Below are 27,838 nucleotides of genomic sequence, written 5' to 3'. Positions count from 1 at the left end.
GGTATTTGGAGGGCTTTGGGAGAGAGCTCAAGACAGTCACTGCTTTCCCTCCGCCATCTTGGCTCCGCCCTCTCCGTTTTCTTATATTATCTCCTGTCTTGTTCTTATTATACTTAAGTCATCAAGAAACATGATCATAAGTCTAATAAATAATTTACATAATTTAGACATCGCCCCACTCCTAACTTAATTAAAAACAGCATCTGGGATATGGGTGTTTTGTTTTTATTTTCTTGGATGGCAAGGAAGGAGCAGATTGTTTGGTGGTCAATGGAATTGCTGTCAGTATGGTCTATAGAATTAATAATTTGGAGAATCATTTGCTGAAACAAACTTTCTTGACCTTCCTTCATGCCTTTGTGTCTTTTTTTTTATTCATCACTTAGTTGTGATATGAATTTGTAGTTGTAGAATTTATCTTCCCTTTCTATTTCCTTGAGCCCTAGCATTGTTCTTTCTTCGTTTTATTTTTTTCTGTGCTATTTTATTTTTTAATCTAATATTTTATTTTTTCCCAATTACATGTAAAAACAATTTTAACATTCATTTTTTCAAATTTTGACTTCCACATTCTTTTCCTCCCTTTTGTTCAGCCGCTTCCTTCCTGCCATTGAGAAGGCAGTTTGACATAGCTTATACACGTGTAATCATGCAAAACACATTTCCATGTAAGTCATGCTGTGAATAAGACACAGACAAAAAACTCCCAATAAAAATAAAGAAAAAGTACCTTTGATCTGCATTCAGGCTTCTCCGGTTCTTTCTCTAAAGATGGACAGCACCTTTCATCGTTAATCCTTCAGAATTGTCTTGAATTATTATATTGCTGAGAACAGCTAAGTTATTCGCAGTAGATCATCATACAATATTGCTGTTACTGTGTACAGTGTTCTCCTGGTTCTGCTCACATAGTCTTCCCAGCTTTTTTTTATAACACAGTAGTATTCTATCACAATCATATACAACAGCTTGTTTAGCCATTCCCCAATTGATGGGGATGGGCATCCCCTCAATTTCCAATTCTTTGCCACCACTAAAAGAGCTACTATAAATATTTTTGTACATATAGGTCCTTTTCCTTTTTGTTTTTTATCTCTTTGGAGTACAGACCTAGTAGTGATATTGCTTGGTGAAAGGGTCCCAACATTGTGCTTTAAAAAACAAACACCTTTGCTTTTTGTTTTCTTTTGAGTTTGTAATTGTTGTCTTTTGTTTTTACATCATCTTTTAATTTTATAGTTCACTTTTAATAGATTTTTGTGTTTATTCATCACCTATTTCCCCTGTATCACTTCTTTTCCTTTCTCCTAGAGAGCCATTTATTATAACAGTTCTTTAAAAATTTTTTTTAAAAATTCCTTTTTTGGAAGAAAAACAGAAGCTCAGCAAAATCAGAGAACATGCCATTTATACATTGTGTTCCATGTCAGTGAACTCCCACCTCAGGGATCTTAGATTTCTATGTCATTCAGTTCATGTGTGTTAAGCATTGATATTATTTCATAGCATATGGTGCCTTTAAGTATGGTGTAGTATCCCTGTTTATCTCTTTTATCTATGTCCATTTTTACTGTTTCTTTGTCTGAGCTTATAGTTGCTAGGCTTGTAAGTTGTAAGTTTTTTTTTTTAAGTTCACTTAAGATATAATAAAGTCTGCTCCAGTCCCATATTTTAACTCTTTGTAAACTTTTATATTTCAAGAGTTTCTGGTAGACAAAATGTTATTATACTCTTGCCTTCTAATCCATTTTGCTATTCTTCTGTTTTATGAGTGAGTTCATCTCATTTATGTTCATGGAAATTATGATTAATTGTTTATTTACCTTCATTCTGTCCTCTTGAACTTTATTCTCTTTACCCTTTCCTACCCTCCTCCCCCCACCCACGACAAAGGAGAAGCCATTGGTGAAAAAAAAGGATTGTCATCACTGTTCGTGACCATTAATTGAATTGTTCTGCTTTTGCTACACTGCCCCCTCTTCTTTTCTTGGCCATAATCATTAGTTCTTTCCCTTGTTTTTTTCCTTTTACTTATTACATGATGTCCTCTCTCAAGTTGAAATTTGTTTTGCTTTGATTAGTCCCCTCCCTGATACTATCCTTCTTCTTCAGTTCCCTCTCCCCTCACCCCTTTTGCCACCTGTAGTGTATTTCTACATCATCACATTCTTTGTGCCTGACTCTTTTGTTCCTGTTTTAGGTAAGAGTGAGGTCCATATGGTACCCTCTCTCCTCGCCCATTCCTCCATTCTTTTCTTACACACAATTATAAAAAATAAATTGTACCTTTCCAGGCCGTCCTTTTTCCTTTCTTTATATCCCGATATAGTCTTTCCCTTTTCTTTCTTCTCTTTTGACTATCAAAACAAGACAGATCCATCCCCAGGTCCTCATTTGTCTTATTTAATTGCCTTTAGCCTCATGTTAAAGTTCTTAAGGGAAACTTGATTCTTCTGTCCTTCTTAGAACATCAGTACTTCATCATCATTTAGCCCCTTCCATTTGCCAAAATATATTTCCTTTGTAGTTTTTTTCCTAACTCCTGTGTTTACATTTGAAAATTTCTCCTCAGTTCCATTCTATTCATCTCAAATACTTGCAAAGCTCGCTTTTCTATTAAAGGTCAGTTTTCTCCCCCTGCCCCCCATTATTCTCAGTTTTTCAGAGTGAGTTTTCTTGGTTGTAGATCTTTATTTTTTGCCTGGTGTACTGTATTCTAAGATCTCCTTCATAGTGGTAGCTGCCAGCTTTTGTGTGATGCTTGTTGAGGTTTAGATGCTAGGGGTCCTGGGACCCCAAAATCATGACACACAAATCCTGTCCAAAAGAATTTGACCCAAGTCTTCTTTCATCCGAAGACAAGGTTTATTAAAGATGAACCATACAGGCCAGACTCTTAAGGAATCTGAACATTTGTGGCACTTGTAAGGACTAGTGGGCATGAGGAAGTCTCAACCCGTAAAAGGTGGCCAGGATGGATCTTAGATACAGCCAAGTAGTTTGTGACAGGAGAACCGGCTGGGAGGAGGATCTTGAAGCTGGAGTAACTGAGGCAGAAGAATCCTGGGAGAATCCTCATGGGTGTGCTTGGGAGGTTGAATGGGTCATTCTCATTCGGGATAGACAGTGGAGGGCTAGGTTTTATTAGGGTAACAAAGAACTGGAAGATAGGGCCTAGAAGATAAGGAAGTGGTTAAATGGGGTCTGGATAAGGTCAGGATGGGAACTCAGGGAATTAGGGTATCAAAGAACTAGGAGATGGGGCCCAGGTGATGATAAGGAGAATAAGAATGACTTTAGGGGTTTTTGACCTGGTAAAGGTTCAGATAGAGTTCAGAGGTTTTCTCAGGCCTAGATAAATGGGACCCAAAATCTTTTTGGGGTGAGGGACAAAGATATCAACTTGGGCCCATACCCCATCAGTCCTGTTTTTTTGGTACTTAAATTCTTTCTTTCTGACTGCATGAATTTCTGCTTGAATTGGGAACTTGTGTTTTGGTTCTGACATTTCAGGGAGTTTTCACTTAGGCTTTCTTTCAAGGAGTAATTGGTGGATTTTTTTGGTATTTTTCCTTTTCCTTTGACTTTTTTTTTTTTTTTTTTTTTGAAATATGGTATCTAGGCCTTTTTTTGGTTATGGTTTTAGGTAGTCTGATGATTACTAGATTATCTCTCCTTGATCAGTTTACTAGACCATTTCTTACATTTACCTTATGTTTTCTTCAGCTTTTTCAATCTTTTAATTTTATTGCCATGTTTATTATTGTTTTATGGAATTATTGATTTATGTTTGGGGCATTCTGATTGTAAGAACATCTGTTTCTTCAGTAAGGTTTACCTCTTTTGGTTCTAAAATATTCTCTTTTAAATTCTTGCATATTTCTTATTTAATAGATAATTTCATTCTTTTATCTTTTGCTTTCTTTCTTCCCGGTATTCCTTTGGTCCAGTGAATAATCCATTTTTTCTCAGAGGCTCTGCTTGTTGTGATGTTACTCCTTTCTTTTGGACAGTTTGTTAACCCATAATCTTTCTTTGTAGTGTTTAATAGATTCTTTTGTATACTAATACATCTTTAGCCGTAGTTCTTTATTTGGGACTTTGCTCCAGAGCCAGGCTCAGTCAAGTCCTGCATTTTTGGATTGAGGTGGTTACACCCTTTTTGGGCCTGGCCTCAGTTTCCTGGGTTCTTACCATTGGTTTACATTTCCCTTGGTGTGTCTGTTCTTAGAATGTTAACAGGCTTTAGCATTTCTAGGCAAAGCTTTGTAGCTAGCTCTCCCTGACCTGGGAACTAGATGATTTTCCATCTTTCTCTTGGGGCATCCTGGAGCAGGGCAGTAGATACTTTCTGTTCCCTCTTTTGCTCCTCTGATCAGGGTACTAGTTAGTTTTTCATTTCTCCCTGGAGTTTTCCCAGGCAAGGTGTTGTGTGATCTTTACTTGGTCATGGTGCTGATATGGGCTTCCCTATTGAAGGTTAGTTCATTGGGTTTCTAGTCAGATTACCACTTGTGCTGACTTCTTTGGCAGGGCTCTTCTTCTAGTGTCTACAACTACTGACTATGTTTTTGTACGGTCCTGGGCTGTATAAAAATACTTATTGATATTTCTTTTTGTATTTCTTGGTCATTTTTTACTTTCTAGCGTATTGCTGGAATAAAAGTGGGAGAATGGGGCTCTTGTGTGATCTATCATGTCACTATATTACCTGAAGTCCCTTAGGCATTATTAAAGAACACTTGTAGATTGTGGCATATTTCCCCTGCTGTATTGTACTAGATATATCTAAAATAGTTTTGTCTGAATATTGAGAAATACTAAAATTCACTGAGCTTTAACTGTTCTCTAAAGTAGTAGGGATTATTTCAGTTTTGTCTTTGTATCTCTAGCATTAACACATTGCATGTAATAGATGCTTAGGGTGCTTGTTGAGTTCATTTCTTGGTCATTGCTTATTACTTCCTCCCAGACTTCTGTAGAACTAATTTACTATACATTATAATCAAAACTTCCCCCTACTTGTATACCTCTGACCAAAAGCATTTCCCTCCATCAACACCATATTGTGTTAACGTGATAGCTATATTTGTTGTTGTTTTATTTGTTTTTAGTTGTGTCTGATTCTTCATGACCCCATTTGGGATTTTCTTGGCAGAGATACTATAGTAGTTTACCATTTCCTTTTCACTGTCATTTTACAAATGAGGATAGTGAGGCCAACAGGGATTAGTAACTTGCCCAGGTTCACAGCTAGTAAATATCTATCCACTCTATCCACTGTGCCATCTAGCTGCCCTGTAATAGCTATATACCTCTGCAAAACCAGAAATACTATGTATTCTTTAAAAACCCCTTTGCATGCCTGCCCTGCTTCCTAGCCCAGGAGTTTCATAGTCACTTCCTTAACTACTGACTTGTTATAAGATTCCACTGCCTCCTAATATTTTATTAAACAGCATACACAGGATTGGCTTTCTATAAATACTAATTAGCTCCTGAAAGAGCTTAATTCTTTTTAAGGGGTCATGTTCCTTTTTCAGTTAAAAATATAAGCAAACTGACAGCCTATAACCTAGCATTTTAATTTTTTAAAATATTATTTTATTTTCTCCCAAATTAACATGTAAACACAATTCTTAGCGTTCATTTTTAAAAATTTTGAGTTTCAAATTTTTTCCCTTTCCTCCCCATGTCCCTCCCTGAGACAGTAAACAGTCTGATATAGGTTATACATGTACTCTCATGTAAAACATATTTCTAAATTAGTCATTTTGTGGGAGAAAACTCAAGCCAAGGAAAGGAAGGAAGAGAAAAATGGTATGCTTCTTTTTGCATTCAGACTTCATTGGTTTTCTTGAGAGATGGACAGCATTTTTGATCATAAGTCCTTTGAGATTGTCTTGGATCATTGTGTTGCTGAGAAAAGCTAAATAATTTACAGTTGTTCATCATACAGTATTACTGTTACCGGTTACAATGTTCTCCTGGTTCGACTCACTTCACTTTTCATCAGTTCATGTAAGGTTTTTCTGAAATCATCCTGCTCATCATTTCTTACAGCAAGTTAGTATTCCATCACAATTGTATACCACAACTTCTTCAGCCATTCCCCAGTTGATGGGTATTCCCTCAGTTTCCAATTCTTTGCCACCACAAAAAGAGCTGCTATAAATATTTTTCTACAAATATGTCCTCCTCTCTCTTTTTTTTTTTAAAAAAATCTTTTTGGTATACAGACCTAGTGTTGCTGGATCAGAGAGTATGCTCAGTTTTATAGCCCTTTGGTCAGAGTTCTAAATTGCTTTCCAGAATGGTTGGATCAGTTCACAATTCTACCAACAATACATTAGTGTCCTAAGTATTGCATGTCCTCTCCAACAGTTCTCATTTTCCTTTTCTTAATATCAAGCACTGTGATAAGTGTGAGATGGTGTCTCACAGTTGTTTTAATTTGCATTTCTCTAATCAATAGTGATTTAGAGCATTTTTTCATATGACTGTTGATAGCTTTGATTTCTTCATCTGAAAACTGCCTGTTTGTATCTTTTGACCATTTATCAATTGGGGAATGACTTGTATTCTTACAAATTTGACTCAGTTTTCTATATATTTGAGAAATGATGCCTTTATCCGAGATACTTGCTATAAAATTTTGTCCCCAGCTTTCCTTCTACTCTTGGTTGCATTGGTTTTGTCTGTGCAAAAACTTTTAAATTTAATATGATGAAAACTATCCACTTTATATCTCTTAGTGCTGTCTACTTTTTGTATGGTCCTAAATTCTTCCCGTATCTATAGATCTATTCCATCCTCCCCTAATTTGCTTATGGCTTTACCCTTTATGTCTAAATCATGAACAGATTTTGACTTTATCTTGGCATACAGTATGAAATGTTGGTCTATAACTAGTTTCTGCCATACTGTTTCCCAGTTTTCCTGCAAATTTTTGTCAGATGTTGAGTTCTTAACCCAGAGCTTAGATCTTTGGGTTTATCAACACTAAATTTTTATTTATTAGTTTGGTGGTTTTATTACTTTCAATTTTATTGATCTCTTTTGATTTTCAGGATTTCCAATTTGGTGTTTAGTTGGGGGTTTTAAATTTCTTTTTCTAGTTTTTTTTTTAGTTGTGCGCCCAATTCATTGATCTGTTCTCTTTTTTCTCTTTTATGATGTACACATTTAGAGATATGCATTTCTCCCAAGTACTATTTCGGCTGCATTGCATGAATTTTGGTATGTTGTCTTGGTTATTCTCTTTAATGAAATTATTAATTGTTTCTATGATCTGTTCTTTGACCTACCCATTCTTTAGGATTAGATTATTTAGTTTCCCATTAATTTTTAATCTGTCTTTCCATTGCCTTTTATTAAACGTACTTTTTATTGCACTATGATCTGAAAAAGGATGAATTTAGTATTTTTGCTTTTATGCATTTGGTTGTGAGGTTTTAGTGTTGTAATACATGGTTAGTTTTTGTGTAAGTGCCATGTGCCACTGAGAAAAAGATATATTCCTTTCTATTTCCATTTACTTTTCTCCAGAGGTCTATGATTTCTAACTTTTCTAAAATTCTATTCACCTCTTTAACTTCTTTCTTGTTTATTTTGTGGTTAGAATTATCTAGTTCTGAGAGGGGAAAGTTGAGGTCCCTCTCTCCCCAGTAGAATTTTGCTGTCTATTTCCTCCTATAACTCATTTAACTTTTCTTATAAAAATTTGGATATTGTACAGCCACATTGTGTGATGACTACCTTTGATAGACTTAGCTCTTCTTAGCAATGCAGGGATCTAAGACAACTCCAAAAGACTCAGGATGAAAAATGCTGTCCACATTCAGAAAAAGAACTGTGGAGTCTGAATGCAGATCGAAGCATATTATTTACTCTTTTTTTTTGTTTCTTCTTTCTCGTAATTTCTCCCATTGATTCTAATTCTTCTTTACAACATTACTAATGTGAAAATTGGTTTATATGAATATATATGTAGAGCCTGTATCAGATTACATGCTGTTTTGGGATGGAGGGAGGGGAAAGATGGCGAGAAAACTTGGAACTCAAAATCTTACGGAAGTGAATGTTGAAAACTAAAAATAAACAAATTTATAAAAAAAAATGGATGTTATACGATTTGGTGCATCTGTATTTAGTATTGATATTACTTTATTGTCTGTGGTACCTTTTAGCAAGATATAATATCCTTTCTTATCTCTTTTAATTAAGTATATTTTTGCTTTTGCTTTGTCTGAGATCATGATTGCTACCCCTCCTTTTTTTTTTTTTTTAAACTTCAGCTAAAGTATAATAGATTCTGCTCCAGCCCCTTACCTTTACTTTGTGTGTGTCTCTGTGCTTCAAATGTATTTTTGGTAAACAGCATATTGTAGAATTCTGATTTTTAATCTGTTTTGCTATCCATTTCCATTTTTTGGGTGAGTTCATCCTATTCCCACTTACACTCTATCAGGCCACTCGACCCAGATGGCTCCAGAGAAGAAAGTGAGGCTGGTGACTTTGCAGAGCGTTCCCTCACTTAAATCCAATTCACTTGCTTGTCATGGCATCACCACCCAGATGCCATGGTCCTCTTTGAGAACGAAGGACAAACAGCGATCTGCCCCTGTTTAGTCTTCTTTTACCTTTCAGTATGTCCTTCCTCACAAGTGTTTTACTTCTGACCAACACCTCCCTCAATCTGCCTTTCCTTTTATTAGTTTTCTCCCGCTTCCTGTTTCTTATCATTATCCTTTCCTACTTTCCTATAGGGTAAGATAGATTTCTTTATCCAATTGAGTGTGTGTGTTAATCCCTTTTTGAGCCAGTTCTGATAAGAGTAAGGTTCAAATGTTGCCCACCCTACCTCATCTTCCCCTCCACTGTAATAGCTCTTTTGCACCTCTTTTAAGTGAGACAGTTTACTCTGTGCTATCTTTCCCTTCCCTCTTCTCCTAGTGTAATCTTCTTTCTTATCCCTGGATTTTGGGTTTTTTTTGGGTTTCATCCCATCATTGTCAGCTCACACCTGTACCTGCTGTCTTTGTATACTCATTCTCTTTACCATATTAATAATGATAAAGTTCTTAAGAGTTACAAGTATCACCTTCCTGTGTAAGAATATAAACAGTTTAACCTTATTGAATGCTTTTTATTTACTCTTTCTTTTTTTTACCTTTTTATGCTTGTCTTGAGTCTTGTATTTGAAGATCAGGTTTTCTGTTCAGCTCTGGTCTTTTTATCAAGAATGCTTGAAAGTCCTCTATTTCATTAAATATCCATTTTTCCCCCTGAAGGATTGTACTCAGTTTTGCTGGGTAGGTGATTCTTGGTTGTAATCCTAGCTCCTTTGCCTTTTGGAATATCATATTCCAAGCCCTCTGATCCCTTAATGTAGAAGCTGCTAAATTATTTGTAATCCTGACTGTGGCTCCATGATATTTGAATATCATTTCCTTTTGGCTGCTTGTAGTATTTTCTCTTTCACCTCTGAGCTCTGGAATTTGGCTATAATATTCCTGGGAGTTTTCATTCTGGGATCTTTTTCAGGAGTTGTGATCAATGGATTCTTTCAGTTTCTATTTTACCCTTTGGTTCCAGGATGTCAGGGCATTTTTCCTTGATAATTCCTTGAAAGATGATATCCAGACTCTTTCGTTGATCATATCCTTCAAGTAGTCCAGTAATTCCCCCCCGCCCCAGCTTTTTGGTCAGGCAGTGGGGTTAGGTGACTTGCCCAGAGTCATATAGCTAGTAAGTGTCACGTGTCTGAGGCCAGATTTGAACTCAGGTACTCTTGACTCCAAGACTGGAGCTCTATCCACTGCACCATGTAGCTGTCCCTAGTAATTCTTAAAATTCTCTCTCCTGGATCTATTTTCAGGTCAGTTGTTTTTCCAATGAACAGTTTTACATTTTTTCCCCTATTTTTTCATTCTTTTGATTGTTTTATCCTTTTTTTGATGTTTCATGGAGTCATTAGCTTCCTTTTGTCCAATTCTAATTTTTAAGGAATTACTATTTTCATTCTGAGCTTTTGTCCCTCATTTTCCATTTGGCCAGTTCTACTTTTTAAGGAATTATTTTCTTCAGTAAGTTTTTGTGTTATCTTTTTATATTTTTTTGTGCTTCCTTTACCAAGCTTTAGCTTTTTTTTAGTGATTCTCTTTCATTTCTCTCATTTTTTTCCCAATTTTTCTTCTACTTCTCCTATTGATTTAAAAAAAAATTTTTTTCATTTGTTTTCAGTCAGAGACAAGGTTTGTTAAAACATCAGTTGAGGTGGGCGAGATTTTTAGTGAGTCTGAGCTATTGGCCAGATTTTAAGAATCTGAGTAATTTAATGGGGGGTGGGGATAGGAAAGGTCAAGGTGGACCTTATATACAGAAAGACTGTGAAGATTTGGATGTGATCAAGGAGTTGAAAAGAGAAGGGGTCTAGATGGGATTAAGGGTGGGAAGTGGCCAAGGGTAATCTGGAGGTAACAGACAATGAAGGACTGGGCTAGATTAGAGGTAACAGAATTGGAGATTGGGGCAAGGTCAAAGCCACAATGCCAGGACAGTTGAAAGGATTATACTAAGATGAGCCTCAGGCAAACACCAGGGACCTGGGCCACAGGAAAGGCCTTTTATGGATCCATCATTAGTGCCCTATCATTTCCCCCCCAAACAAATGGGACCCAAATTCTTTTGGGGAAAGGGTGAAAGTCTGGGCTTCTGAAACTGCTTCCTGCTGGCAAGGGATGTAGAGCTGTCCCTGCCACAAGGGAGTCCCAGAGAGGAGATTGACTGGAACCAAGCACAGACTGCATCCAGGGGATGATGGGAAGGCATAGGCTGGTACCTCCACTTGCTACCAACTGTAGGTAAATGGCCTAAAGTCTGGAAGACACAAATCTGACAAGCAAGTCTGAAGGGCCCAGATATGGGGAGAAGTAAAAGTGTTTAACCTGCAGGATTATCTGATCCTGTTACTTTCTCAAAAGTTTAAGTAACACTTTTGCAGGTAGAAGTTTTTCACTCCCAGGTTCAATAGTTATATAAATGAATTTGCCAAAGACTGACTTTTACTTCAATTATAACAAAAGACTGGGAAGGGTACTTAGGTAATGATTAAGCCAAACAGGTTACCTCCCTCTAAGAAAATTGATTGCACAGAAATTCTCTTTCCCAAACCAAACTGAAGATGTTTATGATTTAACTTCAGTTGTTTGGGGTATGGAATGACTACACATTCAGGTCACAACAGCAAGATGTCACACACTTGTATTGTGCTTATCTCTTTTACTGACCATTTGCTGTAATTGTAGAAATCTGGTATAAAAGGATGAAGCAGGGACAAGATTTATACTAAGTATGACAGGATAAAACATCCTTAGAATTCAGATAATTCACAGTTTTCTATTCATGTAGTATCAATTCCACCTCATACCCAGACTCAGGAATAGCTAGGTGGGTAATGTTCCTTTTCAAAGGAACACAATGGGGAAACTGAGCCAGGAGGATCCCATCTTAGACTGAGGCTAAAATTATCCTCTCAGCGGTTCCCAGATGCAGACCTTCCACCTGTATCACATTCTTTCTGAGTAGCTTGTGGCATTTCTCTTAGATGGTGGATTATTGACTATTGATTATGTATGGATTATTATGATCCATTAGGCAACTCAAAATCAGTTATAGTCCTGAGAGCTTTTACTTCAAACAGCAAGTTTCATTAATCACAGCTTAGGGAAAAATTTTTCCAGGATTTACATTTCAAATTTAAATTTGTTCTGGTGTAAAAGCCAGTCGTTAGAGATAATTTCTGTATACTTGCAAATTCTCAGCAAGCCAAGTTCATTGTTTATCCTATTGATTTTTGAAATCTTTTTCGAGCTTCCAGGAATTCTTTTTGGGCCTAACAGAAATCACTTTTTCTTTGAGACTTCACATGTTTTGACACTTGTCTTCTGAGCTTGTACCTTGATCATCCCTGTCACCATAGTATCTTTTTTATGGTCAGGTTCTTTTTTTTTGTTGTTGTTCATTTTTCTAGCTTATTGCATGACTTTTCACTTTATGATGAAGTTAGACTCTGTTCCTGTATTGGAGAAGGCAGTGTTCCAAGCTTCTTATGTTGGGACTTGGGGCCTTGCACACTTTCACTGGGACTCAGGGCCTAGTTGCTCTTTTGTGCTGAGGGTGGAGGTCTCTTTGGTGGTTTTCATGGGTCAAGTGCTTGCTGCTGGTTTGCATTAGATCTTGACTTTCCCTGCTGGCTTGCACAGGTTACTTGGTTGGGAGCTGATTGGGCTTCCAGTGGGGGTACAGGGGTGGTCTGCTGCTGGCCATTCCTGCATTGGATCATGCTCTCTTCCCACCCTTGTGAAATAGACCTTTCATGCTGACCTTCTGAGCTGTACTAGTCTAGAAATCTGCTTTACTGCTCCAAAATTGGTTTTGAGATGTTAAATTCTAAGGTTATTTGGAGGAGTATTTGGGAGACTTTAGGCGAGTTCCTGCCTAACTCTGCCATCTTGGCTTCAGAAATCCATTAAAAAAAAAAGGGTAATGATCTATCTATGCTTTCTTTTTTGTATTTGTGTCATTTCAAAGTAGCTTGTGCCACAAAGTAGAACTCTGCCTTTTAACAAACTTTAGTTAAGGAAAATATACAAATACATTGACTATTTCTGATCATGTATGCCTCATTTTACCCTGCAGTACAATTTACATATTTGAGAGGGAAGAGATGTGTTTCATTATCAGTCCTTTGGAGTAGATTGGTTTTTGTATTGATCTTAGTTCTATTCCCTTTAAATGTTGTTTTCCTCGTATTTTATAGTCATTGTGTATATTATTTTCTTAGTTTTACTTACTTTTTTCTGCATACAAATTCTAATAGTGTATTACGTGTAAGATATATGAAGAAAAATAAATCACAGCTTCCCCTGGAAGAGTTTATGTATTCTGTGCCATTATATTCATATACAATGATTTGTTTAGCTATTGTCTAATTGAAATGTAGTGCTAGGTGGCACAGTGGATAGAGCACTGGCCCTGGATTCAGGAGGACCTGAGTTCAGATCCGGCCTCAGACACGTAACACTTACTAGCTGTGTGACCCTGGGCAAGTCACTTAACCCCATTGCCTAGACCAAAAAAACAAAATACAAAAAAAATGAAAAAAAACCTGGAAGTTAATGGAGTTTCCTGTACAGATGAAATCATAGGTTTAGTTCTCATCCCTTTAACCCTTTCCCACCCAAAAAAAATGTTCATAAAAAACAATTTTACTCCTCATTGAACTCTGGTTATAGATTTGTACTGTTTAATTTATGGATCTAAAAAAAACATATTTGAATTAAATTATATAAGCTTTTTCCTTCTTTCATTTCTAAGTCCTTTTAACTTTGGATCACAACTGGAATTTATGTGTAGACTTTTTTAGGAAATTTTTAATTGATGTATAAATATATTAGGAGTGTAGTTATTATAGCAAATGTTTTCAGGTCTTTTTTGTTGGGCCGTAGATAGAGAACTGGAAGGAATATTAGAGTTTATCTAGATTAGTCCCCTCATTTTACATATGAGGAAGCAAAGGGCCAGACAGAAGTGATTTGTTTGTTATAAAATTATTAAATTTTATTTATTTATTATAATTATTTATATTTTATTAACTTATTGTTTTACTGACAAAGATCCCTCTTCCTATAATGATACCGCTTTAATAATTATTGGATTGTTCTTGGTTTTCTTTGCAATCTTTAGTCACTTCCTTAGTATCCTGTTGTTCCTTATGTTTCCTTTTAATACTTCCTCTTTAAGAATAACTTTCTGATCCTAGGCAAATTATTTGCGCTCTTTGTCATTTTCCTCATCTTTAAAATCAAGAATATTTTGAAGTTTCTTCACTAGACTGACTTGAATCTTTTTTGAGACTTAGCTTAGTGCTCAGTTCTCTTTGTGAGTTCTTTGACCTTTTAATTTTTTTACTCTTTAAAATTTTGTTGTCTAGTCAACTCCCCTTTTAGTTTGCTCTACATGCCTCCTTGCTGAACAAAATACTTTTGATTCAAAAGCACCTAAATACTTTATTTTACTAATTTCACATGATCAATAAGTATTTATTAAAAAGGACTATGCTAAGGAATTGGGGATACAAAGACAACTATGAAAATAGAAATATCCCTCCCTTCAAGGAGCAACATGGAGAAATATATAAGAACATAAGGACTCATGTAGTGTAAGAGGTGAGTGAGCAGAGTTTTGAATGAACCCGAGGGTTCTGTGAAGAAGAATTTAGGAAGTAGTACATTACAGTCCAGTTTGTGTAAAGGCATGAATGTAGGAGATGGAATTTTTTTTTTATTAGTAACAAAGAAACAAAAAAGACAGTTTGACTGTACCATGGAATCAGAGAAGGCAGATATTATGTAATAAGACTGGAAAGGTTGTGAAGACTTTAAATGCCAAACAGAATAGTTTATATTTGGTCCTAGAGGCAATAGGAAACTGTTATAGGTTCTTGAGCAGGGGAGTGACATGATTAAATAGATACTTCGTAAAGCTCTGTGAGTAGCTCTGTGGAGGATAAATAGGAGAGGGGAGAGACTAGACCCAGGGAAATCATTTAAGTTTCATGGTGCAGTTGAGAGGTGGGGGTGGGGGATGGTAGCCATGTGAGGACAGAGAAGGAGAACCCTATGTCAGAGGTGTTGTGAAAGTAGAAATCCCAAAACTTGGCACCTGATTTGATTGAGTCAGAGAGAAGAGATTGGTAAGGCAGAGTAAGTGTTGAAGATGACTCCAAATTTGAGAACCTGGGTGCCTAGAAAGGTGATAGTGCCCTGTACGTTAAGAAGAGGAGTGGGTTTTGGGGGACAGATAACAAGTAGTATTTGTAATATTATCTTAAAGTCTATTCTGTTTTTATTTGCATAGGAAAAGACTACTTGAGTGCATGAAAGAAAAAAAACATTTGCTGACAGTAGATAAAAACTTATTCAGGTCCTGGTTCTGCTTGATACCTCTGAGTAACTTGGTTGACTATTTGGATGATTCATTGGAATACTTAACTAATTTTCCTGCCAGCGTATTGGACTGTCTTCAAGGAACTTACTATCGGCTTCAAGAAAACAGCATTTCTCATACACAGCATGAGGTTTGTAATTTGGATTGGCTTGATGTTGTCTTAGCAAATGCCAGTACATTTAGAATTTTGAGATGTAGGAGATGTCAGAGGTATTCTGGTCCATCCTCCTCATTCTGTAGATAAGGAAAACAAGGCCCAGAGTGATTAAATTGACTTCCTCAAGGTTATACAGATAGTAATCTAGGGTCATTTCCTGGTTCAGCCACTTACTATTGTGTACCTTTGAAATAAACACTATTTTATTACTTCAAAGTTTAAAAAAAAAAGCTGTTTATTGTAGATGTTTATGTAATTCATAACTGTTCATTTTCAATTTAGAGCATTGAGAAAATAACCAAAATTTAAATTTTCTTCTCTAGGAGATGTAAAATTGGAAATTCAGAGTTCTTTTTAAACTTGTATGCACAAATATCTTCAATAGTTTTCTTGATAGTTGATGACTTTTCAGTTTTGTTTCCATAAAGCAGTTAATCTAAGCATACTTTTGTCATGTTTTTCTTAATTTTTTTCGCTACCACCACAGGTTTTAGAGAATCTCTTCAAAAAGCTCTTGAACCTCCTGAATGAAAATCAGGGCAAGTAAGTAAAAAAAATAGTCAATATTGACCATGATAATTGTAACAGTAACTAACATATTTAACTATTGTTAAAGAAAATAAGACAGTAGTGGATATGTTATATCATTTGGAATTTATAAAATATATATGCGTACGTATATGTGAACATATAAAGATATACATACACCAACATAAATATATAAACATTTGGAATGTATATGTATGTCTTTAAATGTTCATGGTCTGCTGACCTTCTAGAACCTGTAGCCTTGAGCTAGATACCCCTGAATTTTATTCCATATGTACAATGGCATAGAGATACACGAATGAACTTTGAGGCACTCGTTATAAGGAGTCTTTTAAGTCTCTTGGAGTGCCAAATATATTTTCTTTACTTTTTTCTCTCAGAGTATTCCAACAAGGAAGGGAGAGGTGTTAAGTAAGTTAAATAAGTTTATTTCAGTTATCTTAAAAGTTAAGTGATGGAAGAAAGGTCCCATATACAGTAAAATACAGCAACATTTTCTGTATTTGCAAAACCGTGGATACAAAGTAGATGCCCAGTGATTAGAGAATGGCTGAATAAGGTTTGGTCCACAGATGTAGTGGGATTATACTTGAGCTATAAGACCATCCTCAAAGGCTCACTTTGTGTCAGGGAAAACAGTCTATACACATATTAATATATAGAGATGGGAATAGGGGCGGTGAGGAAGAGTGGAAAAGAGGTGGCCTCAAAGATAGGAAGGCCTAGGCTCAAGCCCCATCCCTGCTCTATCTTGGCTCTGTGACCCTGGGCAAATCACTGAACCTCTCAGTGCCTCCAGCAATCTTCCAAGACTGTCAGGTTGTGGAGAAAGTGCTGACATGTATCCATGGCATCCTGGGTCATCACCAGTTGTCTTGACCTTTTTCTTGCCAATGGACTTCCATGACTCTGGAGGCAAGATGACGGAGGATGATAACTTTGAGCAGCTCTGCCTCACTTACATCCAATTCAGACGCAAGTCTAGATGTCATCCTTGTGATGTCATTGGTGCTTTTTGAGAATGAGGGACTAACAGCAATAGCGACAACAACAAGGGTTTTGTGTGAAGTCCCTACACAGAGAGAAGGATTTCCCGAGCAGGTGTTGTGAGTTAAACCTTGTCACACATGTTTCTTACATGTGTGCCTCAATACTATTATGGTCCAGATTTAAACTTACTCCTTCCATGGATGCTGTGTGTATTTGTGGGAAGGAGTGAACCAGGTTATTAGGAGAATGTTTTGTATTGACTGTCTTTACCATGTTATCTGAGAGTAGTAGTAACTGCCCTGTGGGGACCCAGTCTGCCAATTCGAGCAGAAATTGGGGAACACTGCTGTTTTTCCTTCTTGTTAGTGTTCTTCTTATTCTTGTTCTTCTTCATTGTCTTTTTTGTTTGTTTATATTATTTTTTCAAAAAATGTCCTATGCAGTTTTCATTTTTGATTTCTTGAAATGTAGCTCTGGAAACACAGGCTTTAAAAAAAACCATTGTGTTTTAAATGGAGCTACTTGACTATACCTTTAAATCCAAATCACCCTGGCATTCATTGAATCACCAATGAATCACCAAAGCCTCAATCCAGGCTTCTGTGGCTCATAGTTCATGTTTTGAATGGCTTAGATTGAGTGTCAGAAACTCTGAGGGTCTTTCCCTCCCAGATTGATATCTTTGTGATGGTAAATTAAGCCATCTTTTGTCTCAATTCTTACCTAGCCCTTAGTCATTGAATGGGCCAGGCCTCAGACAAACCTAGACCTGGGAAAGATGTTAATTTAGAAAGGCCAAGGTTAGCCACTGCATCCTGGGCCATTGCCACCAGACCTTTGTTTTGTTACTGGACTTTGATGACTGTGGAGGAGAGTGAGGCTAATGACTTTGCATAGCTCTGCCTCACTTAGATCCAGTTCATGTGCAAGTCCAGATGTTATCCTCATGATGTCACTGGTCCTCTTTGAGAATGAAGGACGAACAACAGCAGCAATGACTTGCGTTCACAGAGGGAGTTTTCTTACTAAGAGCTCCCCATGCTGATGAAAGCACAGATCTGGCAAGAAGAAAAGGTAGAAATAATGACTGTAAAGAAAAGAAGGAAGCACAGGAAGATTTAAATGAACTGATACAAAATGAAATAGAAGCAGGAACACAGTATACATGGTGATATAACAATGTAAATGGAAAAAGAACAGCAAAAATTAGGAACTGAGTGCTATGTAATTATAATGATGAAGCTTGGTCCTTCATGAGACTGTACTTCCTCTTTATTGGAGAGGTGGGGGGCTATTGATATGGAACACTTTATATGCTACCATACTTGATTAGTGTGTTGTTCAGTTTTGCAGAACTATTTTATCTCCTCTTCAAAATTCTTTGTTAAAGATGTGGCTCTGGTTAGGGAAGGAAGATATATTGGGAGATTAAAGGGATATAAAAACATAGTAGTAAAACTAATTTTTTTTTTAAAGAAAGGTGATAACTTGTTCATGAAAGTACATTTTAAATGAAACATGTTACTGTTACTGGTAGCTCAGATTTCTATAACACTTTACATATATTCATTCATTTTCTCTTTATAAGAACTCTGTGAAGTAGGTGCTATTATTATCTCATTTTGTAGATGAAGAAATAGAGACTGAGTGGGTAAGTAATTTTCTCAGGGTCACATAGTCAGCAAAGTGCTTTGGCAGGATTTGAATCCAGGTGTTCGTGCTTTCTCAGGTATTCTGTCTATTAAACCATCTTTACATTGCCTCTTCCTAAAGTACTGCTTCAAGTTCTAACTCAGCCAACTCTTGGATTCTCTTGACTGAATTATTGAGGTGACCTGTGATGGTAATGTGTCCATTGAGGTAAAGGGGAGCTTCTGTACTTTCATTTTCATAACTTTTCCTTCTTTCTCTTCAGCTGCTTTTTCTCTCTATATTTTCTTAATCATTTTGTCTTATTAAGGTAGAAGATAAAGTCTTATATTTCTGCCTCTTCCTTCTTCCTCTGAACTAAAAATGAACCCAGCAGCCCTGCTCAGAAACATTTAGATCTTCTGTTTAAAAACTAAATCTTTTATCTATCAAAGAAAAATAAAAGGATTTGCTTTATTTATAGGCTGATGAATTCTTTTTCCAGATTTTGAAGTATGTGACAAAATAAACTGATATTCAGACCCTACAAGTTATCTTTTTTATGTAGAGAAGTCAAAGTCCTGAGAACTAATGTTCATTATCCCCTTTCTCATGTTTCCTTAACAATTTCAATTCCTTTTAACTCCTGTTTTGATAGGATTCAATTAGACACGTTAGAACCCTACTTTACTGTCTGCTTAAAATTCCACGAAACCGTCTGCAAAAAAACAGAAGTGTTAAAATTTTATGGATTGCCTGTCTTATCTGCAGAGATTATTTCTGTGATGATCAAACTTATATTTTTGGGGGTAAGTGAAGTATTCCTATAACTTATATTAAATATGGGAGGGTGGAGATATATCATTTCTTATTTTTTTGTCTCTTTGAAAAAGTGAGTAGTTTGGTAAGGATTGTCACAACATTTGTCTGCTTTGTCTCATAAGATGATTATGAGGAATGGTAAACCTTGAAGTACAATTAAGTATGAACTGTTGTTTTGTGGAATTGCTAAATTATACTTAGGCACATTTTTTTGCCTTTGTTCAGGAAAGTTTTTTTCTAACATGGCTTATCTCTTGCAACATAAGCAATTTTCCCCCTCATTTATAAGCCTTATCTTTTACAGTATCTGAATAGCTAGTGGACATTGTATCTAGAGAATGTCCATCCATTTAACACGGAATCTATCCTTTTATCCAACCCCTTCATTTACTATATGAGGAAACTGAGGCCAGTAAGGTCAACTGACTTGTCTAAAGTCTTGAAGGACGTTGTTGCAAAGCCATAAATTGTTGTCTTGGCAGCGTGACAGTAATTCAGCCCTATTATTATTCGTGGGTGTGGTCAGTAGAACACGGGGCTTGGCATTAGGAAGGTTTTTTTGTTGTTTAGTTGATTGGTCTCGTCTGACGGTCATTTCAGTCCTGTCCAACTCTTCTTGACACATATCTGCCCTGGAGTCAGGAAGGCTTGAGTTCAAATCTGGCCTCAGATACTAGCTGTGTAAGCCTGGGCAAGCCACTTCACCCTGTTTGCCTCAGTTTCCTCATCTACAAAATTAGCTGGAAATGGGAATGGCAAACCACTTCATTATCTTTGCCAAGAAAACCCTAAATGAGGTCATGAAGAGTTGGACAGGACTAAAAAGACTGAATAACAACAACAACAATTATTATTTGTAAATCCTTGGTAATTTAATTTAAATAATATTAGCATATCACTGGTAGTTTTATTTAACATGCCAATTAATTTTTTATCCTATGAATTTTTCTAAATAGATTTTTCTTTCTCTTATATTTAAAATTTTGAAAATAGAGGAGAAATAAAGAAATAATAAATTAGAGAAATTAAATGAAAAACATGTTCTGATGATATTTTCATCTTGGAACAGGATAAACATGGCAGGAAAGTGTTATATAGTTGTTTGCAAATAAAACTTATATTAGGCATTTCACCATTATGAGTTGTCAAGCATAAACAAATAACTTCACATTTTTTTTGGATAAAAAAGAACCAACAAAATTATGTCGTAAAGGCCACATCATAGAAAACATGTAAGGAATCTTTCTTATTCAAAAAATTCAAGGAGTTTGGGGTGCTTAGTCCAAAACCTAAAATCTACTAGGCCAGGGCAAGGGGTGAATCTTAATTATCTGAAGGAGAGGATTAGTATCATTGGGCCTGGGATTAAAAAGAGAAAACGGGGCAGCTAGGTGGCGCAGTGGATAGAGCACCGGCCCTGAAGTCAGGAGGACCTGAGTTCAAATCTGGCCTCAGACCAAACACTTGACACCTACTAGCTGTGTGACCCTGGGCAAGTCACTTAACCCCAATTTCCTAAAACAAAACAAAAAAAAAAAAAGAGAAAACATGGTCTGCTTTTAGAAAGGAAAAAACGGGGAACCCTAGGGATCTTCTTCCATGAAAACAAGAGTGGGGCTGAGAGGTGAGGGTGTTTCCTTGTTTTTACCTGATGCAACACAATGGGTGGAGAGGCCTGGTCCTATGTTTCTACTAGTCAGTTCTGCAACAAGTATAATTAACAAAATTTCTTGAATTTAGAGAAAATAGGCATATCCTTTTATGACCCCAGCCATAAATGAATGTTTTCTCCTTTTGTTCTGGCAAACCCACTTTATTCCCTTCTGTCTCAATATTGTTTCCTCAACGTTGTAATTGTAGTCCTGAAGGCTTAATGGGAGGAAGTAGTTCTAAGGAATCTCCCCTTCTCTTGGCTGGGAGTTTTGTTTCCATAATATGAGAGTTCACCTCTCTGGGATGGAGCCACCACTATACTTCTTCCCCTTACTTTATGTGCCTGCCTGTCTTTACTCTTAGTCTCTTTCCATTTTTTTCCTTCCATTCCAGAGGGCTTAATGTACTTTTCAAATTTCACTGTTTTAATGTGAATGTGTTTGCACATAGATATGTGAGTATAAATTCAACTTTGAGTACTCATTGAGTACCTCTTGAATACTTAGCACTGTATTAGGTGGTATAAGAAATGTGAAAGCTGTATCTTTAATACAGTTCATATTTATTTCTCATACAATATTAGGATCCCAAAGATAAGCTAAACAATGAAAATAGAAACATCATTTTTGTGAAAAAACTATTTCAAGAAACTCTGACTACCACCAAAAACTGGTTCCAGAGAGTTTTAAAAGAAGGCCTGCTTATGAAATGTGGGTTACGTCTCTCTTATGAAGAGGAGCTTGTGGTAAGTATTTCTGAAGGAGTAGGAGTCAGTGAAGGTTTCTGAATGAGATAGGCAACATCATCAAAACCACATTTGTGGCAAAAGTCTAGGCAGGGGTCTAGAAGTAGAGAGAGACCAGAGTCAGGGGAACTGGTTTAGAAGGCTGTTGGGAAATAAGTCTTTGTGAGGTAATAAAAACTGTACAGAGAAAGAGGTAAAACATTTACAATCCTTTTTTGTTCTTTATATGTTGGTATGTTTGAGTTTGTTAATAAGTTCATAATAAAAATACTTTTAAAATATTGAGGATAACAACAACAGCAGAGAATCTATAGAGCTTGGTTCCTGATATAAGGAGACAAAGAGTAAAAATGAAAATAATAGTGGCAGAAACTGGGAGTTAAACACAGGGAAGTTTGAGGGGTCGAGTTACATTCATGTTGGAAATATTTATCAGGTAGTTGTTGATGTGAAATTCTGCGTTAGAATAGGAGATGGGCCTGGAGAGAGAGAGAGAGATTAGGAAATCATTTACGTTGGATGGATACATGGAATCACAAGAGATCTCCATAGAAGAGAGTAAAAAGAAAGAGGAGGAGAGGGCTAAATACCTTTAGCCTTGGAGGACAGCCAGATGTATAAGTGAGCAGGAGAAAGGAGAAGCAGGAAACTGTAGGACTAATTAGGTAGGTCAGAGGAGAACCAGCCTAGTGCAGTGTCTTCTGCTTCGGAGAAGAGGGCTTTTCAAGAAAGTGGATTGGTCACGAGTTCCAGAGGCTATGGAGAAGTTAAATAAAATAAGGACTGAAGAAAAGGCCCCTGTATTTGGTTATTAAGTGGTCTTCAAAGTCTGGTTTCGGTAGAGTCATGGGAGCTGGAAGCCAAGCTAACGAATGAAGTTGTGAATGGGTGGTGCAGAAGTGCAGGTGGGGCTTCATCACTGTGTTTTCAGAAGTCTGTTGATAAAACGAAGGAAAGTGAAGATATGAGAGTATTTAGTGGTGTGATGCTACATTGTTACCTTTCCAGGTAAGAGAGGCATATGCGTATGTACTTCTCATTTGTTCTTTTCCTTCCACCATCTAACCTTTCTTGAGCCTCAGTTTCTTCTATTGTAAAATGAAGGGGTGGTACTAGGCGACCTCAGAGGTCCCTCCTGACTTTAGATCTGTGATCATTCAGTACCATGTTGTTGTGCAAAAGCATTAATAGTCCCTCTACCACTCTTTTTTCCTCTAGTTGTATTTTACACGTTTACCATTGCATACATACATTTGTATATGTTTTGTAGGCTTGGAGTGAATTTGTAAAAATCAGCTTTCCTAATGAGCATCTTTCTGAGGAATGGAAGAAGTCATTACTTAGTGAAATGGAAGGAAGAATAAAACAGGTATTAAGAATCTCCTGGAATTTTTTTTGGGATGAGGGTAACGTGAAACATTTGAAATAACCAAACCTCTTTGTTGATACAGTCCTATGGCGGGTTAGTTGTTGTTTGCCCTTTGTTCTTGTAACATTGTAGCTAGCCAAGACCAATATGAAATAGGTAAAAAAAAAGTATTGGAGTTTTTCCCCATACTACCAATTACCCTTCTGTCAGAGGATCATTTTCAGGTAATTATCTTTTCCTTGAAATTTTTTCCTCTAATTAATTTCTCTACTATCATGGACATATATATTATTTTGAGTCATTTAGGTTTGGGTTTATCCTTGACTCATCACTCTCACTCTTCCTCCACATTTAGTAAGTTGCTGAATGTTGTATTTTATCCCATAACATCTCTCATACCCTCCCACTTTTTCTCCGCACACAAAGTCATCACCTTAGTTGAGGCATTCATCCATTCTCTATCTCTGGCAAAGACTAGTGCAGTAGATCTCCCTCTCACATCTCTGCTCACCAATAGTCCTTCAAATAGCTACCAGACGGTTCTTCTGAAGATACAAATATAACCATGTTGCTTCCTTATTCAGTGCCTACTGCAATTCTTCTGTGTTACTTTTAGGATTATTTAACTTCTCTGTTTGGCATTTAAAGCCATTTATAACCTAGGTTTTTTTGGGGGTTGGTTTTGTGTGTGTGTGTGTGTGTGTGTGTGTGTGTGTGTGTGTGTATGTATATGTAAGGCAGTTGGGATTAAGTGACTTGCCCAGAGTCACATGGCTAGTAAGTGTTATGTGTTGGAGGCCGGATTTGAACTCAGGTCCTCCTGACTCCAGGGCCAGTGTTCTATCTACTGTGCCACTTAGCTGCCTCGTATAACCTAGTTTTAATATACCTTCTAGCCTTATTGTATATGAGTCTGTTCCATTCACAACTGTAGTACAGCCAGACTGGCCTTTATCTCCACCTCTCTCTTCTCTACCTTTGTATTGGTTGTCTGCCCTCACTGGAATGCATTCCTCTTACCTTGGTCTCTTAGAATCCCTAGTTGACTTTGAGGTTCACCTGAAGCACCACTTTTTTTGTATGAGGATTTTCTTGATTCCCCCTGCAGCTACTTGTGCTTTGCCCTCAGAAATCACTTTGAGATATTTTGTATCCCTCTTGCTTATGGCCAGTCTTTTTCATGTTGTCTCACTCATGTAGGCTGAGCTCCTTCCTGGCAGAGACTGTTTTCCCTTTCGTCATTGTATACTTAAAAAATGCTTGTTGATTGATTGATTACTACATATTACATGCCAAGCACATTCTAGGATGTCTATAAATAGTTTCCATTCTTGTTTCCAATTTTTCGTAACTGAGGTGTGCGGTTACCTGGCTGTCATATACATACGTGTTGTTGGATAATAGACATCAAAAAATGAGACAAGTTGGAAAAATTAGCTATTCTTCAGTTTGTATTGTGGTTTTGTAATTTGAGAATTTTTTTTATTAAACATCACATGAAAGACCTGTATGCTAGAATGCCCGTGTTCTGTGACCTAGGGGAAGAATGTATCAGAAATCACTTTTCTTCTAATAATGCCTTTTCTTTGGTAGCTGCCCAGGGGAAGGTATTTGATCCAGTCTTGGCTTCGTTGTTACATTGACTTCTGTGAAAATTGCTGAAGATGCTCTTGAAACTCTCAGAAGTTCAGTAATGAGTCAGTGTAATACATAGTATTATATTTGTAAAATGGTAACAATGAGATTGTGAAGGACAAGGATAAAAAAAAATACCAGGAGAGAAATATTTAAAATACATGTTGTACTTAGGATTAAAAAAAAAGACTATGTGTTTTAGAATCTTTCCCTTACAAGAAAAAACAAAAGTATTTGAAACTCTTACTTGTGAGAGCTTGAGTATGCCATTAGAAGAGTATGTCTTGTTTTACATAAAAATCCATATGACATGTTCTCATATCAAAATAGTCTTGGGTAATTATTTACTCCCTTCTATTCGCTGTCCATTTCCAGTCAAACTAGAATACTTTTTGTCTATACTAGAAGCAGCCCTGTCCCTTTTCATGCCTTTTCATGTATTTTCTTTGCATTTTGTTTTGTATTCCATGCCTTTCTTTGTATTTTGTTTCCTGTGTGGAGAATTTCATCTTTCTCCTATATTGCCCTCTTGAATCACCACTTATCTTATAAAACCTGAGACATCCCTACTCTTATAAAGACTCCTTGATCACTGTGCCCTCTACCTTTCCCCTACACCTCCCGCCATGATAACTACAACCATCTTTAACATTTGGGTTTGTTTACTTTCCACTCTGTTTATTATTGTGAATTATATATGGTATATGTGTCTGATTCCCCCACTATTGCAAGCTACATGAGGATAGGGACAACTTTGAATCTCTCCCAGCACTTAGTACAGTCCTCTGCTCTTGGGAGATTTTTAATAAATGTTTATTTAATTCAAGTATATGAGCACATTAGAACATAAGCAACATACCAGTCTATTGACTTCTCCAGGCTAACATTCTGTCTCTGATAATGAAAATAAGCAAAAGTCGTTCTGTATAAAGCCAGACTCAGAAACTTGGGACATCTCTGAATAGTCTTTAATTCCAGTATTCTGGAGTTGGTATTGGGGATGGGGGTTGAACAATTCAAATACTGGAAAAATGCAAAATAAGAAGAACTGTAGTATCAACACTGAAAAAGGAAGTATTATGAACTTCAGATGACTAAGACATCAATAAATTTTTACCTGGGCATATTGTTAATAATTCCTTACAGTTAATAGTTCAGAAGAATTTCTTGCAATGATATTGAGCACTTTTTAAAATGTTAATATTTTATAGATTTTTTTTACATCTTTTCTGCTCTCTCTCCTTATCCTAGAACCTTCTTTCATAACAGAAGTACAGTTAAACAAAACAAATTCACCCATTTACCATACCTGCTTCATTTTACATCTTTAATCTAGTGTCTTTCTCAGAGTTTGGAGACAACCCCTTATGTCAGGGACATGTTCTTTTGGATTATTGTAGGGGATCTATTCATCTCTGAAAAAATTGATAATGTGTATAAGTAAAATTTACTTGCTTTTTTGGGTTATTTGCATGGCAGAGGAAGGGGATATTTGTTAAATATATTTGATAAATTAGTGCAAAGTATTGGTACTCAACAACAAAGGAACTTAGGGGAAAATTTTGGTTAAAAATGAGAAAATATTGATATTGTAAAATAAGTGAGGTTCATTTTATTTTCAGTCTATAAAATATTGAAGTCTGCTATTTCAAATATGCATTAAATCTCATTTTATGTTCCTACAGGAGAAACCACTTCAGCAGATCAACTTATACTGCAGCTGTCATGTAGACAACTGTATTGTTAAAAGCTTTGAGACCTGTGCTATTGAAGCTGTGAGCTCAGTCTCCCAGGTAGCCAAACCACACCTCTAATGGGAAAATACTTAGGGATCGTAGCTATGTTCTGATTAATTTATTTTCACCAGTTTGGGTTATTGATCCACTGATGAATTCTCTTTGGTCTAATAGTGTTTCTGTTATATTACCATGCCTTCTCAAATATGTTTCATCTCTCTTTACTTTTTCTTATCAGGCTTTATTAAATTTTCTCTAATGGTGGGAGTCTCATTAAAAATTATGCCTGAAGTACAAATTCACTTCTTACCTCTTCAAATGTGGGATGATTTAAATGTCTAGAGAAGTCCATCCATGAAGAGCTTAGAGGTTCTGATTTCTTTAAGTGATAGAGGTAGAGAACATGATATATTTTAGTTGTATTTCTTTTTATTTGTTTTAATCATTTGAGGAAATAATGCTTGGCAACTTTGACTTTTTTCCCTTAATGAAATGAAAAAGATATTTCATTTAAAAAAAAACCTTTACTGTTTTATTTTTAAAATTTTTATTTTCACTTCTGAATTCTCTCTTCCTCCTATCTCTCCCCTACTCATTGAGAAAGCAAGAAATATGATACCATTATATATATGAAGTCATGCAAAACACATTAGTCATGTTGCAATAAAAAAAGCAAGAAAAATCAGATTCCAGTCTGCACTCAGAGTTCACCAGTTCTCTCTCTGGAGATGGATGGCATTTTCATCATGAGTCCTTTTGAATTATCACATAGCATTGTATTCATTGTATTGATCAGAATAGTTAAGTCTTTCATAGTTGATTGTCATTACAATATTGCTGTTACTGTGTACAATGTTCTAATTCTGCACACTTCACTTTGCATCAGCTCCTATAAGTTTTCCTAGGTTTCCTTTATTATTTTATGAAATGATTGCTACAATTAAAGGAATTGCTCTGAAAATTAAATAACTGAGCAAACACTGAAAATCAACATAGTAGGGTCTGTTTAATTCATTCATGTTAGATAGTCCACCATTCTGTTTTCTCCTTCAACCAGGGCATCTGATGAGGGATATCTTCTAGAGATTGGCTTATGGCTAATTAATTTTTTTTAAAAAAAATTTTATTTATTTTTCTTTTGCCTTTCATTGTTTCATCACATTTCATCACATTTTCTTCCCCCCTCTTCTACCCATCATACCATTCCTTGTAACAAAAATTTTGTAAAAGCAGGAAAAAAGCAATTCAGCAAAACCCATGAATAGCTAGACTATCTCTGAGAAGACATGCAGTGTGCCACACTAGTAGTTCACCAGTGCAAATAAGAGAGGGGGGAATGTTTTCTTCACTATTCTTCAGAGCAAAACTTGGTCAGGTTTCTATATTTTGTTGTTCTTTACATTGACATTTAGTCATTGTGCATGTGGTTTTTCTACTTCTGATTGCTTTATATCAGTTCAGTATGTCTTTCTGTGTTTCTTTGAATTCTTATTTGCTGTTTCTTGTAATATAAGAATATTCAATTATGTTTGCATATTATA

The 27,838-nt window shown here is 36.2% G+C and overlaps 2 protein-coding genes across 2 annotated transcripts in view; both read left to right on the top strand.

Annotated features, from left to right (window-relative positions):
* Positions 1–614, top strand: part of LOC114034425 (E3 ubiquitin-protein ligase RNF213-like) — a 56,086-nt gene extending 55,472 nt beyond the window's left edge. The window contains exon 10 of the mRNA XM_027850110.1: positions 594–614. Coding sequence (XP_027705911.1) covers positions 594–614 — 21 coding nt within the window. The remainder of the gene's footprint in view (positions 1–593) is intronic.
* Positions 615–14,928: 14,314 nt separating this feature from the next.
* RNF213 (ring finger protein 213) overlaps positions 14,929–27,838 on the top strand; it is a 108,646-nt gene continuing 95,736 nt past the window's right edge. Inside the window, exons 1-6 of the mRNA XM_027850138.1 lie at positions 14,929–15,142; positions 15,657–15,712; positions 18,996–19,146; positions 21,396–21,557; positions 22,828–22,926; positions 26,247–26,354. Of these exons, the coding sequence (XP_027705939.1) occupies positions 14,942–15,142; positions 15,657–15,712; positions 18,996–19,146; positions 21,396–21,557; positions 22,828–22,926; positions 26,247–26,354 (777 nt within the window). The 5' untranslated portion in view covers positions 14,929–14,941. The remainder of the gene's footprint in view (positions 15,143–15,656; positions 15,713–18,995; positions 19,147–21,395; positions 21,558–22,827; positions 22,927–26,246; positions 26,355–27,838) is intronic.

The sequence above is a fragment of the Vombatus ursinus genome, unplaced genomic scaffold, assembly GCF_900497805.2.
Source record: "Vombatus ursinus unplaced genomic scaffold, bare-nosed wombat genome assembly UNPS02008996.1, whole genome shotgun sequence".
NCBI classification, from domain to species: Eukaryota; Metazoa; Chordata; class Mammalia; order Diprotodontia; family Vombatidae; genus Vombatus; species Vombatus ursinus.
This window is presented reverse-complemented; position numbering and strand designations above follow the sequence as displayed.